Source organism: Vulpes lagopus, chromosome 2 (assembly GCF_018345385.1).
Source record: "Vulpes lagopus strain Blue_001 chromosome 2, ASM1834538v1, whole genome shotgun sequence".
NCBI lineage: Eukaryota > Metazoa > Chordata > Mammalia > Carnivora > Canidae > Vulpes > Vulpes lagopus.
The window spans coordinates 160,329,258-160,343,664 of NC_054825.1; the positions used below are offsets into that span (position 1 = coordinate 160,329,258).

A 14,407-nucleotide genomic window follows, 5' to 3' on the forward strand; every position below is an offset into this window, starting at 1 on the left:
GACCACTATGACCTGGCTCCATTTGGATTTTTGTTCGAATTTCTACATTTTAAAATACTGGCAGTGCGGGCACTTGGGCAGCTCAGTGGTTAGCATCTGCCTTCAGCTCAGGTAGTGATCCCAGGGTCCTGGGATCGAGTCCCACATCGGGCTCCCTGTAGGGAGCCTGCTTCTCCCTTTGCCTATGTCTCTGCCTCTCTGTGTCTCTCATGAATAAATAAAATATTGAATAAAATATTGGCAGTGGATCCACTTGCCAATAGCCACATGGCACACACCTCCTCATCTCCCTCAGATCTCTGTCCAGAGTCACTTTCCTATCAAGTCTCTCCTGACCACCAGGGCAGGCACCTGATCTCCCATCACTCTTGTCCCTGCTTGCCTGTTTTTCCCTGTAGTGCTTCGTGCCATCTAACATGATCTGTTTGCTGGTTTATTGTCTAGCCTGGTTAGAATTAGAATTCGCCAGGGCGGGGCTTTGGTCTGTATCCCTGGTGCCTAGACAGGGGCCCAGCCTAAGTCGGCCTCAGTAAATCCTTGTTAAACTGAATGCATTGCAGTTTCCTATGAACCCTACCGGGATGTCAGATTCCATGAGTCTGGGGGCTTTTCTAGCTCTTGGACCACCACATGCAGCCTCAGCCATGCTGTGCTAATTCCTGTACCCAGCCTGACCTACTTTTTTTGAGAGACCAACCCTGGCCCCCTTTCCCTATGGCCATGTGAAGGGGCTGGTCATGCCATGGCCTTGTTATTCCAGGACCTCACCACATCCCAGGACATGGTAGACTTCTCCCAGGAGTAGTGGAGGCAGCTGAGTCCTGGCCAGAAGGTCCTGTACTGGGGATGTCATGCTGGAGAACTATAGGAACCTGGTCTCGCTGGGTAGGGCAGTGACTTATCAGTGAACTCAGACCCCACCTCACTGCATAGAGGCCAAGGGGCATCAGGAATAGCACTGTGCTGGGATGGGGCTCAGCCATTCTGTGCCTCTGTTCATGGTCCTCCCACCCTTCTTTCCCGAAGTGTCCACCTCTCTGGATAAAGTTTAGGGTGACTCAGGCTTCAGGGATGGCTGGATCCAGGCTGGCCCCTTCCACTTCTGGCAGCGACAGGCTTCAGTGACACTCAGTGGTCCCAGCAGGGTGGAAGCCTTTATTTCCCAGAAGTTGCAGGCACAAGTGCCATCAGACAATGTTTGCCATCTTTCTTAAGATAATTGGAGGCCGGGGGATCAAGCTTTTTATTTATTTGAGACAGAGTATGAGAGAGCGAGCACAAGCAGCAGGGAGGGGCAGAGGGAGAGGGAGAAGTAGTCTCCCTGATGAGCAAGGAGCCTGACAAAGGGCTTGATCCCAGGACACTGAGATCATGACTGGCAGCTGAAGGCAGATGCTTCACCAACTGAGCCACCCAGGCACCCAGGGTTTGAGGTTTTTAACTGTCCACATTTGGATTACCTATTATTAGACCAGCTGAACACTCATTATGTGCAGCGTGTGGGGGAGGAGAAGGGGAGGGCCCAGTAATGAGGGTGCCCTTGACAGGTGCCACAGAGAACACACCATGGACGTCTCAGCTCAGTTTAAAGCCATGTTTCTTTCTCTCTTGTCTCTGACCCTCCCTGCCTCTGTCTGGCTCTATCCCTGTGATAGAACTGACTGCCTCTATGTCCGTGTTCCTCAAACTTGTTCCTACCACAGCCCTGATAAAAGGTACATTCTACTTCCCAGCCCACTGCACATACTATGTATACATCTGATATAACTGGAACAAAAATTTTACAAAATGCTACTTATCCTTATTATACACGCTGCACTCTTGCTCTGTTCTATTTCTTTTGTTAAAATTCCTTGCCACAACCCACTAGAGCAGTGGTCTGACCTGGGTGTGGCTTTGCCCTGAGGTGACATGGACCAATGTCCAAGGATATTTGTGGTTGTCACAGCTGAGAGGGAGACACTGGTCCATAGTAGAAGTGGCCAGGGATGCTCTCAACATCCTACAATTCCCAGACAGGCCCCACAAAAGACAAGTACCTGGCCCAAAATGCAATAGTGCCAGAGTTGGGAACTTGACTGAGTCACTTCCAGGACTCACTGAAGAGTAGCAACCCACCTAAAATAGAATGTGCCTGTGATTCAACTTCTGAGACCAGGCTGTGAAGCAGTGAGGGCTTACTTTGACCTCTGTGGGCCCCCAAGGCCTAAATATCCAGGTCTGTCCTTTCCAAGTTCTCATTTCCTGGGTGACAATTCATCCTTGGCATGTGTCTCTCCTCCTTGGATCAACCCTGCTTTCCCTGATTTTATAATGTGTACATGCTCTGCCTTCATCCAGCCTGGACCCAGATGTCCAGCCTCACTAGCAAGCTGGTACATTAGTCAGAGTTCTCCAGAGAAATGGAACCAATAACTTATATATATAGAGGGATTTAGTTTAAGAAATGACTCATGCATTTGTGGGGCTGGTGAGTCCAAAATGTTTGGAGCTGCCCAACAGGTTGGAAACAGGCAAGAGCTGATGCTGCAGTCTTAAGGCAGAAGTTCCTCTCTAAAAAACCTCAGTTTTTAAATCTTCTGACCTTCAACTGATTGGATGAGGCCCACCTACATGATCAGGGATAATTTCCTTCACTTACAGTGATTGTAAATGCTAACCAACACTTAGAGTCATATTTGATTGAATCACTGGGCACTACAGTGTGGTCAGGCTGACAGTAAGATAAACCATCACAATAGGTAATGGAGCAGCCATATTATTTTCAGTGTTCTGTCTTCCATCTCACAAGAATATGCAGTTTTGAAAACTTTATTTCAGACTGGGGCACTGGGCCTGACAAAAGGACACCTTCAAAGCACAATGTCTCTGAAAAGTCACCTCAAAAGAAAGGACTTTAGGACAGACTCCCTGAGATACCAATCCTGGTGAAATCTCTAGCAGTTTCACAGAGAATAAAGGCTACAGATGTCCTGAATGTAGGAGAACCTTCAGCTCCAAATCCTTCCTCACTTGGTACTGGCTGGTCCACACCCCTATGAATGCTGGGAGTGTGCAAGGGCCTTCAGCCAGAGAGCAAACCTTATTCAGCATCAGAGAATTCATTCTGGAGAGAAGCCATACAAGTATGTGGACAGTGACAAAGCTTTCAGGTAGAGCTCTTCCCTCAGAGAGCACCAGATCATCCACAGTGGCAAGAAACCATTTCTCTGTAATGACTGTGGGAAAGCCTTCAGCAAATGCTCAGCCCTCATCTCCCATAAGAGAATTCACACTGGTGAGAAACCCTGTCAATGTAATAAGTATGGGAAGGCCATTAGAGATCAGCCATTCTTTAGTCAACATCAAAGGATCCACAGTGGGGAGAGACCTTATGGATGGAATGAATGTGGAAAGGCCTTTAGCTGGGCCTCATCCCTTAATCTCCACCAGAGAACTCATACAGGCAAAAACCCCTACAAGTGCTCCAATTATAGGAAACCCTTCTGGTATAGGTCCTCACTCATCGAGCACCAGAAAACCCACACAGGAGAGAAACCCTAAAAATGCAGTGACTGTGAGAAGACTTCCAGCTACAGCTTCTCCCTCAGCCTCCATCAGAGAATTCACACTGGGGACAGTCCCTATACATGAAAGGTGAGGGGACACCTTCAGGTACTGCTCCTCCCTGACCAAGCACCAGCAGACCCACAGCCTCAAGACACTTTATGAGTGTAGGGCATGTCTGAATGCCTTTAGTTGTGGTTCATCCCCTAAAGTACATCAGAGGATCCACACCATGGAGAAATCCTACACAGACAGGGAGGGTGGGAAGACCTTTGTGGCAACTAACTTCTAGCAGTTAATAAAACATACTATGCTCATGGAACCTTCAGATTTCATTCACCCCAAGATGTCTGAGACATTACATTATACATCAGTCTTGGGGATATGCCTCAGGGGTGCCCAAGACCACTCCCAGGTTTGGTAACTCAGTAAGAGGACTCAAAAGACTCAGGATATAGTCATACTCATGGCTGAGTTTCTATAGCAAAAGGATACAAAGCAAAACTGGCAAAGAGGCGCATGGGATAAAGTCTGGAAGAAGCCAGGCACAAGCTTCCTGGAGTCCTCTCCAGGCTGAGTCACACAGGACACATTTAATTCCTCCAGTGAATTATGACAATACTGCTCTCCACTCCTTCCTCCCAACATTAAACTATTTTTCTGACCTCAGGACCTTTGCTCATGCTATTCTCTGCCTAGAACCCTCTCCTCCCCAGTGTTCCTTGGCTGACTTCTCATAAGGCCACCTCTTCAGAAAGCTTTTCTTGGACCACCCGGTCTAAAATTAGCCCCCCAACTGGCACTCCCTTTATTTACCTTTCTTTCTTTCCTTCCTTATTTCTTTTTTTCTTCTTTCTTTCTTTCTTTCTTTCTTTCTTCTTTTTCTTTTTTTTATATACCACCTTGTTTTGCTTATTACTTTCTCTTTATTGTACACTGAAGTTTGAAAAATACTGGTTTTTAGATAGGGTTGAAGAGCTCATATGCCTGCAGGGATCAAGCACTTCATGCAAATGTGTGAATGCCTTTAGGTCAAGCTCACCTCCAGTTCTGCCACAGGCCCCATTAACACATTTGCACAAAAGGCCAGGCTCCTGTTTTTCACCCTTGCCTTAAGCCAGTGTTTTTGGAACTTTAGCTTTCAACAGAGTCCCCTGGAGGTCTTGTTAAAACACAGGGTGCTAGGCCCCACTCCCAGAAGCTCTGATTCAGTAGGTCTGGGATGGAGTCTCAGAATTTCTAACATGTTCCTAGGTGTATTCGTTTCCTGTGACTTTTAACACTTCGCCACAAACCTGATGGCTTAAAACAACAGAAATCTCTTTCACACTTCTGGAGGTTAGAAACCCAAAATCAGTATCACTGGGTCAAAAATCAAGATGTCAGCAGGACCATAATCTGGAGTCTCTGGGGAACAATCCTCCATTGCCTCCTCAGCTGCTGGTGTTCCTTGTTTTGTAGCTGAATCATTCTAGTCTTCAAATTTTGTGTGCGTGCATCCATAGGTGGGTGTGAAATCTCATTCTGCTTCCTTATAAGAATACATTAATGGCAGTTCGATCCCACCCAGATAATCTCTTCATCTCAAACTTCTTAATCCTATTTGAAAAGACCCCTTTTCCAAATAAGGTAACATTTAAACATTCCAGGGATTAGGACCTGACCTCTGTGGCCATTATTGGTCTACTACACCCAGTAACAGGATGCTGCTGGTCCAGGGACCACACATTGAGAGACCTTGCCTTTAAATCATGGGCTGAGTAATAGCATGGTTTGGGAGTCACACTGGCCTTAGATTCAGTTATGATACCACCAATTTCTACCTGAGTGTTCTTGAGCAAATGACTGTCCCTCCCAGTCTATTCACTCTAATCCATACCTAATCAAGCATGAGGATTAGAAACCAGCAGAGGATTCGGCCCAGAGTGATTCAGGTGCCTCACAATGGGACTTGTGGACTGGATATAGCCCACAAATATTTTATGGTCCTGAGTGGTTTTTTTTTTTTAAATTAGTTGTCTCCATTAAAATACTGGGAGACATCACATAAAAATTGAGCATTCCAGCATCTCTTAAAAAATCAAAAGATCTTGTAACAGGAGGTCCTTTATTTAGGATTATTCCCCTTCCTCTTCATGACTTTCTCCATCCTGCCCACCTGGCTCCCTCGGTTACACCTCATAGTGGAGATTCTCTGCAGCTCAGTTCCCTCCTTCTCTTTATTCCAAGCCTAATATTTTACTTGAGAGGCTAAAGTGGGCCAGGTGCCATAGCAGTAGGTCCTGTACTTCTCTCCTCCTGTAAGAGACCTGATGGCCTGGGTACCAGCACTGAACCCAGAGCTTCCCAACTGAAAGTGTCAGTGGGAGGAGAGATTCAAAGCTGAGGCTGTATTTACAAGTACATGTGTGGGTGCGCACAGACGCACATACCCGCCCACACTGCTAGACTTCTCTACATTTCTTGAAGAAAGGGTCTCTAGCTTACATCAACACTTCAGAAGCATCTGTGGTTCTCAACTGCTTCTAGAAGCCTGGGGTTTGGTTGGATTGAATGCACGCAGTGGGGAAACACTGAAGTGACCCCATTCCTTGGATGCTGGCTTTTTTATGAGAACTATAATAGAAAAAAGAAAAACTATACAAGGAAACCCCAAACTGCAACAGTATATAGGAATGACTAAGGAAAACTTATGACCTGATGAGAAGTAAACTATAAACTTTGATATGAAAGCTTGAATACACAGAAGGACAATTATATTCCTGGATGCTAAGATTAAATGTAGTGATGTTTATTTTCTCTAATTATAAGTTCACTAATCATCTAAAGGCTGTTTTAATTGATAAACATAAATTTCATTCAGATGAATAGCAATTACATATTTTCATATAAATATACACTCATACTCATATAAATACTTTTTAAGGTACAATGATAAAAAGCTCAAATATGAGGCTATAAAAATTAAGAATATAGATCTAAGATAAAATAGGGCAACAAGTCAATGAAACAAAGTATATGGTCTTGATAATAGATCCTACACTATACAATGTATGACTATGAATCATTTACTAATAATTGATGTTGGAACAATTAATAATGGTAATTGTGATCTCTTCACACAATACAGCAAAGTCAATTCAAGAGTGGTTAAAATAGATTTGAAAATAAAATAATGATGAGATGCCTGGGTGGCTCAGTGGTTGAGCATCTGCTTTAGGCTCAGGGAGTGATACTGGGGTCCTGGGATTGAGTCCTGCATCTGGCTCCCTACACGGAGCCTGCTTTTACCTCTGCCTGTGTTTATTTATTCATGAGGCCTCTGTGTCTCTCATGCAATAAATAAAATCTCTTTAAAAATAAAATAATGAGGGATCCCTGGGTGGCGCAGTGGTTTGGCGCCTGCCTTTGGCCCAGGGCGCAATCCTGGAGACCCGGGATCGAATCCCACATCGGGCTCCCGGTGCATGGAGCCTGCTTCTTCCTCTGCCTATGTCTCTGCCTCTCTCTCTCTCTCTCTCTCTCTCTCTCTCTCTGTGACTATCATGAATAAATAAAAATTAAAAAAAAATTTAAAAAAAATAAAAATAAAATAATGAAAAAAAATAAAACAATGAAAACATTCACTCTAATGTTTAGAGAAGTTTAGATTTTATAGGCTTGGAACAAAGAAGGATTAAACTATACAAAAATTGAAACCTTGTCAAAAATAATTCAAAGAAAATGTCAGACAATTTGGGCAAAACATGGCCAAAATGAAGAGAAAGAATACATTAATTATATGAAGAGATTAAATCGACAGAAAAATATTAAAGCCACAAAAATCATACAAAGAGAGGGAAAATATAATTACTTTTAAAACCTAGGAAATGTTCAAACTCCTTAAAAACTAAATAAATGCAATTAAAATTAGGTGCTCTTTCCCCTATTAAATTAGCAAAGGAGAAAAAGCTGTAAATACATAATGCCAGCAAGGATGTGTGGAACACACACCATCACATTACAGGCAGCAGTGCAAACTGGTGAATGTTTTCAAAGGAGCTTGGATGTAATGTAACAAGAACCTTAAAATGATCATACCCATTTTGACTCAGTGATTCCCCTTGGGAAAAACCTATCTGAAGGAAAGAATCTTAAATTTGGAAAAACATTTAAGCACCAACATGTTCACTGCAGTGTCATTTACAACTATGAAAAATCAGAGCTAAGTCAAATGTTCAAACAACAGAGGAAGGCCCCACAGCTCTGGTACAGCTGTTTATAAGGTGCTAACAGACAAGAGGGTGAGAGAGCAGGGTGTAGGGTATAAAACTGGGTGGAAAAATATGACCTGCTCTTGTACACACAGAATGATCACAGCTCTATGAAAACTATAAACACCTTACAATAGATAATACAGTCACATGGGTAGAAAAGTGAAAAGGTAGATGTACTAGGAAAACTAGACCTTTCCCCACTATTTCCCAAAGGCAACTACTATCATGAATCTAGTAATTATTTTTAAATTATAAGAAAATGGTGTTCATGGTGCATGGAGATTATTGAGGCAGAGGGAGGAGAACACTACCTTTCTATAAAATAGGAGTTATCTTTAATGAGCCAAAATGAAAACATTATTTTAAAATGAAAAACACTTATCCTTCAGAAATGCATACTTTAAAAACTATGGAAGGATCCCAGATGTCCATTGACAGATAATGAACTAAGAAGATGTGGTATATTATATACAATGGAATGTTACTCAGCCAATAAAAAGAATGAAATCTTGCCATTTGCAACATGGATGGAACTAGAGGGTATTATGCTAAGCGAAGTAAGTCAGAGAAAGATAAATACATTATGATTTCACTCATATGTGGAATTTAACAAAAAGATGAACATAGGAGAAGGGAATGAAAAATAAGACAAATACAGAGAGGGACTCAAACCATAACAAATTCTTTATAGGAAACTGAGGGTTGTTGGAGGAGAAGTGGGCAGGGGGATGGGGTAATTGTGTGATGGGCATTAAGGAGGGCACTTGATGGAATGAGCATTGGGTGTTACATGCAACTGATGAGTGACTAAATTCTACCCCTGCAACTAATAATACACTGTATGTTAACTAAATTGAATTTAAGTAAAAAATTTTTAAAAAAAGAAAGTGAGTTTGGGCAAATCAATTAAGACAAGGCACGAAGACACACCAGCTAAATCGGAAAAGGGCCTAGACTGTTCACAAAAAGATTTTTAAAGCACTTATGAATTTAAAAAATTCATTAGTAAGCAAATAATCACTTTTTTGGCTTATCAAATAGGCAAACTTTTTTATTTATTTTAAATGAGTTATCCACCCATCGCTAGTAAAGTTGTTCAAATGCTTATTTATACCAGGCATGGTAAAGACATTGCATATACAAACTTTGCTTAGTTTGTCTTGTCTGTCCAGAGTGCTGTGTTGTGAAAGATTCTTCCAGTCCAGTGGACCCAGAGGGCAGAAGTGATGAGCAACACTTGTTATTGACTCAGGAAGGAAGACAATTTGTCACCTGTTTCACACCCCTGGACCTCCCTTTGCAACAAATGGCATGGCCCCTCCAATTTTAATATATGTGCTGCTGAAGCGAGCACGGCATCGCCCCTCCAGAAAGAAATTCATTAGGATCTTTCAAGAGACACAGGAGTGTTTAAATCACATCTCATATAACATCACTTTTTGGAAATCTGTCCTAAGAAAACTATAAATACAATCCTTTATTCTGTTAATCAAACCTTTATATAATTAGTCATTTAAAAATGTTTTTACAGAGGATACTGGGTGGGGCTCAGTGGTTGAGCATCTGCCTTCAGCTCAGGTCAGGATCCTGGGGTTGCAGGATCTAGCGTCAGGTTCCCAGCAGTGAGCCTGCTTCTGCCTCTGCCTATGTGTCTACCACTCTGTGTCTCTCATGAATAAATAAAAATAAAATCTTTTTTTAAAAAATGTGATTACAAAATGAGAAAAGGAGAACTTCAAATTTGCAACATGTATATGAGAAACCCTTACACACAGAAAAACTTATTTTATTCCCCTGCAGGGAGCCTGCTTCTCCCTCTGCCTGTCTCTGTCTCTCTCTGTGTGTCTCTCATGAATAAATAAATAAAATCTTAAAAAAAAAAAGTAAATGAAAAATACCTGAAAACAAAATATTCCATACTAGCAGCTACCGGTAACTGAGTACCTACTATGTACCATGTTACTATGTTAAAATTAGGGTTCTGGAGCACCTGGATGGTTCAACCAGTTAAGCTTCTACCTTTGGCTCAGGTCATGACCTTAGAGTCCTGGGATGGAACCCTGCATGGGGCTCCCTGCTCAGTAGGGAGCCTGCTTCTCTCTCTCCCCTGCTGTTCCCCCAGCTTGTGCTCTCTGGCTCTCTCTCTGTTAAATAAAGAAGTTAAATATTTTTTTTTTAAATTTTTATTTATTTATGATAGTCACAGAGAGAGAGAGAGGCAGAGACACAGGCGGAGGGAGAAGCAGGCTCCATGCACCGGGAGCCTGATGTGGGATTCGATCCCGGGTCTCCAGGATCGCGCCCTGGGCCAAAGGCAGGCGCCAAACTGCTGCGCCACCCAGGGATCCCAGAAGTTAAATATTTTAAAAATAATAAATAATAAAATTAGGGTACTAACAAACTACTTTTCCTGTCACTCTTTCTGAATCTGACTTTAGTCCTGTTATTAGATGGGTTCATAGTGCAAATTCTTCAAGAAGAAAAGTGGGAAAGAGTTGAGTAATTTAGTTGTCCCCCAGAGAAAAAAAATCACAACTTTTAGACTTTCCTGGGCTGAGGCCAGGAATGTTTCTAAAACCTTTCAGATGCACATACTTCTTGGTCCAGAAATTCTGCTGCTGGGAATTTCCTCTTAGGAAACATGACTATATGCAAAGACATTAGAGCAAATTGATAAGGGAAATGCTAAGACCGAAGAGAGAACAGGGAAATGTAACAATAGCAGTAATGTACACATACAAGATAAATTATAAGCAACCTTAATTTACAGTCTTAGAAGGCTAGTGTTAGAAAATAAATAAATCAGGACACATATATGTAACCAGGACTAGGCAGCTCTAAAAAACAAAAGTTAGGGGATCCCTAGGTGGCTCAGCGATTTGGTGCCTGCCTTGTCCCCAGGGCACGATCCTGGAGTCCCAGGATGGAGTCCCACATTGGGCTCCCTGCATGGAGCCTGCTTCTCCCTCTGCCTATGTCTCTGCCTCTCTCTCTCTCTCTCTGTGTTTCTCATGAATAAATAAATAAAAAATTTTAAACATTAAATAAATTTAAAAAATATAAAACAAAAGTTAGAGGCATAAATATGGATAGAAATTGGAAAGAAATTCATGATATATTAGAATAAAAATTACAACCTTCAAAACAGTGCTAATGGTACAATTCTATTTCATAAAGCTATTTTTATATAAAAACCTATATAGATCTATATATTGGAAAAATATCTGGACAATTTTATATCCCTTTTAGCAGCAAGTATATCTGGGAGAGAGAAATAGAAATATTCAAAGAAAAACATGTTATTTTCTAATTCTTCAAGGAATATGCATTACTTGTGTAATCACAAAAAATGCTTAAAACGTATTTCTAATTAAAACAAAAATTAACCTGAGTAAAAGAGCAGTGCCTTGTCAGATGTTAGGGGTTGGGTGGGAAAAGCAGGGAAGCAGAAAAGCATTATCCTTGGGAGCATACTAGAATAGCAGCAAGCTGAAAGCCAAAATAATAGTCTGAGGTATGTAACATCTCAGTCAGGTGAAGTTCGTAAAATACAGAGGCAGTGGCTTGTATATTTCCATATGTTCTACATAGTTCAGGGGTGAAAGGCAGAGTGAACTAGCTCATGTTGTCACCAATGCCAGTTTTCGCATGAAAGAAGCATCAGGACAAAGTCAGTCAAAGTTAGTCAGGTCGGGCTCCTTGACTTTCTCTAGTTAAGGCTCCTCAAGAAGTCTGAAGCCCTGGTCCAGGGTTCTTAGCAAATGGCCCACACCCAGATCCGTCACGGAGTCTCCACCACTTCTTAATTCAAGTGCCTGAAGACCAAACTGAAGTGATGGAGGAATGTAGAGAAAACCTAGAAGAGGTAATAAAGAGGGAACTAAAGCAGCTGGCCTATGTATAATCCAGGGATGGTAAATGCTTTGAAACCTCATTGCCTCTGACTGGTGCAGTGGCTTGGAGAATGACTTTAAAAGGTGGGGTGTTGGTAGGAGATCCCTGGATTGCTCAGTGGTTTGGCACCTGTCTTCAGCCCATGGGGTGATCCTGGAATCCCGAGATCAAGTCCCACTTCGGGCTCCCTGCATGGAGCCTGCTTCTCCCTTTGCCTGTGTCTCTGCCTCTGTGTGTGTGTGTGTGTGTGTGTGTGTGTGTGATGAATAAATGAATAAAATCTTTAAAAAAAATAAAAGGTTGGGTGTTGGAAAAAGCCAGCACCATATCGTGTTGGTAAAGCATATAAAACTACCTAAGAGGTATTCTTGCCAAAGAAGTTGAAGATGAATCTATGTCTCTGATATACTAACTACCATTTACAGAAAATACAGAGAGAGGAACAAGCATAAGGACACCACAGAAGCAAAGAGAAATATTTAGAATGGGAAACATCCCACAGGACAATTGGCAGTTTCTTTCAGTATTATTTACATGATCACACAAAGCTTTAACAGAAAAAGAATGCTGGAATGATGGTTGCCAGGGCTGGGGAAAGGGAGAAATGTGGAGTTACTACATAATGAGTATAGAGTTTTTGTTCTGTAAGATGAATAAATCCTGGGGAGTCTGTTGAACAATTATATGGCTATAATTAATAATACTGAACTGTATACTTAAAAATGTTTGAGATGGGGCAGCCCGGGTGGCTCAGCGGTTTAGTGCTGCCTTCGGCCCAGGGCCTGTTCCTGGAGACCCGGGATGGGGTCCCACATCAGGCTCCCTGCATGGAGCCTGCTTCTCCCTCTGCCTGTGTCTCTGCCCCTCTCTCTCTCTCTTTCTCTCTCTGTGTCTCTCATGAATAAATAAATAAAATCTTTAAAAAAAATGTTTGAGATGTTATGTGGGGTTTTTTTTTACCACAATGTAAAATAAAAAGTCTTTAAAAATAAGTGCTTCCAAATTAAAAATTAAACCAGAATATAAGAGGAGTACCAAAACTGTTAGATATATTAAGAACTGAGTGGGGAGGTATATTTCTACATTATCCTTGGAGTCACACAAGGCATTAAGAAAAGAGGAGACTCCTTTAGATTAAGACTCAAGAGATCAGACAACCAAATGCACTTTGTGGACCATGTTTGGATCTGGATTCAAATGAGCCAACTGTAAAAAGACATTTTAGTGGCAATCAGGGAAATCTGTTTATGGCCTGGGTAAAACCATTTGAGGTGATTTAAAATTTTCCTTCTAAAGTACATGTATTAATGTTTTAAAAACAGAGAGGAAACAGTTGGGGGAAAATGTGTTAAGTGAATCACAATCTGGGTAGAATATAGATTTAGCAAAAATGGTGAAGGGAGAAATGACTGAGATTAACAAGAGCCTGAGGAAATAGATGGCCCTGGGGAAAGAAGCAGATTTCACAAGATGGAAGGTAGAATCCAACAAAAGGTCAGGACAACGTTTACCTGGAGGAGAAGTGAGAAAAATTAAGGAGAGTGTAGCAGGTTAGACGTGTTCAGAAAAGGATGGGAGCTTGTCAAAAAGGCCCAGGAGCTAACCTGAAAGAGTTCCCAATGGCCAAAGGTGGAAGAATGTGAACAAAATGACAATAGTATTTAATTAGAGTCCATAGAACAAAAGAAATATCCATGAATTCATACTGATAAAAATAAATTACTGAATAAATAAATAGGGAGGGCAACTTTTCCTCACAGGAGAATTCTAATTACTAAATGTAGAAGGAATGAAAGAAGTAAAAGAGTCACTATTACAATACCACAGAGATCTGGCTGTAGGCAAGATCCACTTCCGAGATGCTAAAATTTAGTGGGTAAAAGTTTGAGGAGAAACTGGGTACAGGGCAGCACAGGTGGCTCAGCGGTTTAGCGCTGCTTCAGCCCAGGGTGTGGTCCTGGAGACCCAGGATTGAGTCCCACCCACATCAGGCTCCCTGCATGAAATGGAGCCTGCTTCTCCCTCTGCCTGTGTATCTGCCTCTCTCTCTGTGTCTCTCATGAATACATAAGTAAAATCTTGAAGAAAAAAAGAAAAAAGAAAAAAAGAAAGAAACTGGGTACAGATGGTCCCTGACTTGCTCAATTTTTGAGTTTTCAACTTTGCAATGGTGCAAAAGCAACACACATTCAGTAAAAACTGTACTTCAAATTTTGAAGCTTTATCTTTTCCTCAGTATGCAGTACAATACTCTCTCATGATACTGGGCAGTAGCAGCGAGCCCCAGCTTCCTGTCAGCCTTGCAACCACAGGATAAACAGCTGATATACTTACAACCCTTAAGTACCCATACAATCATTCTGGTTTTCACTTTCAGTACAGTATTCAATAAATTACATGAGAATTTCAACACAATCATAAAACAAGGTTTGTATTAGATAATTTTGCCCATCTGTAGGTAAGTGTAAGTGTTCTAAGCACTTTTAAGGTTGAATATGCTAAACTATGATGTTCAGTAGGTTAAGCATATTAAATGCACTTTCAGCTTACACTGAATAAGCTTGCACTTTTCAGTTTATTTTCAATTTATGATACGTTTATCAGGATAAAACTTCATCGTAAGTTGAGGAAGATCTGTACTTGCATAGTCTCAAAGTTCCTCCTGCAAGATATTTATTAATTACAAATAATAACTTTAAAGAACCCAGCAG

The 14,407-nt window shown here is 41.6% G+C and overlaps 1 protein-coding gene across 1 annotated transcript in view; it reads left to right on the forward strand.

The window, feature by feature from the left end:
* ZNF71 (zinc finger protein 71) overlaps window positions 1-3,543 on the forward strand; it is a 192,131-nt gene extending 188,588 nt beyond the window's left edge. The window contains exon 5 of the mRNA XM_041743719.1: window positions 3,173-3,543. Coding sequence (XP_041599653.1) covers window positions 3,173-3,543 — 371 coding nt within the window. The remainder of the gene's footprint in view (window positions 1-3,172) is intronic.
* Window positions 3,544-14,407: the final 10,864 nt, after the last annotated feature.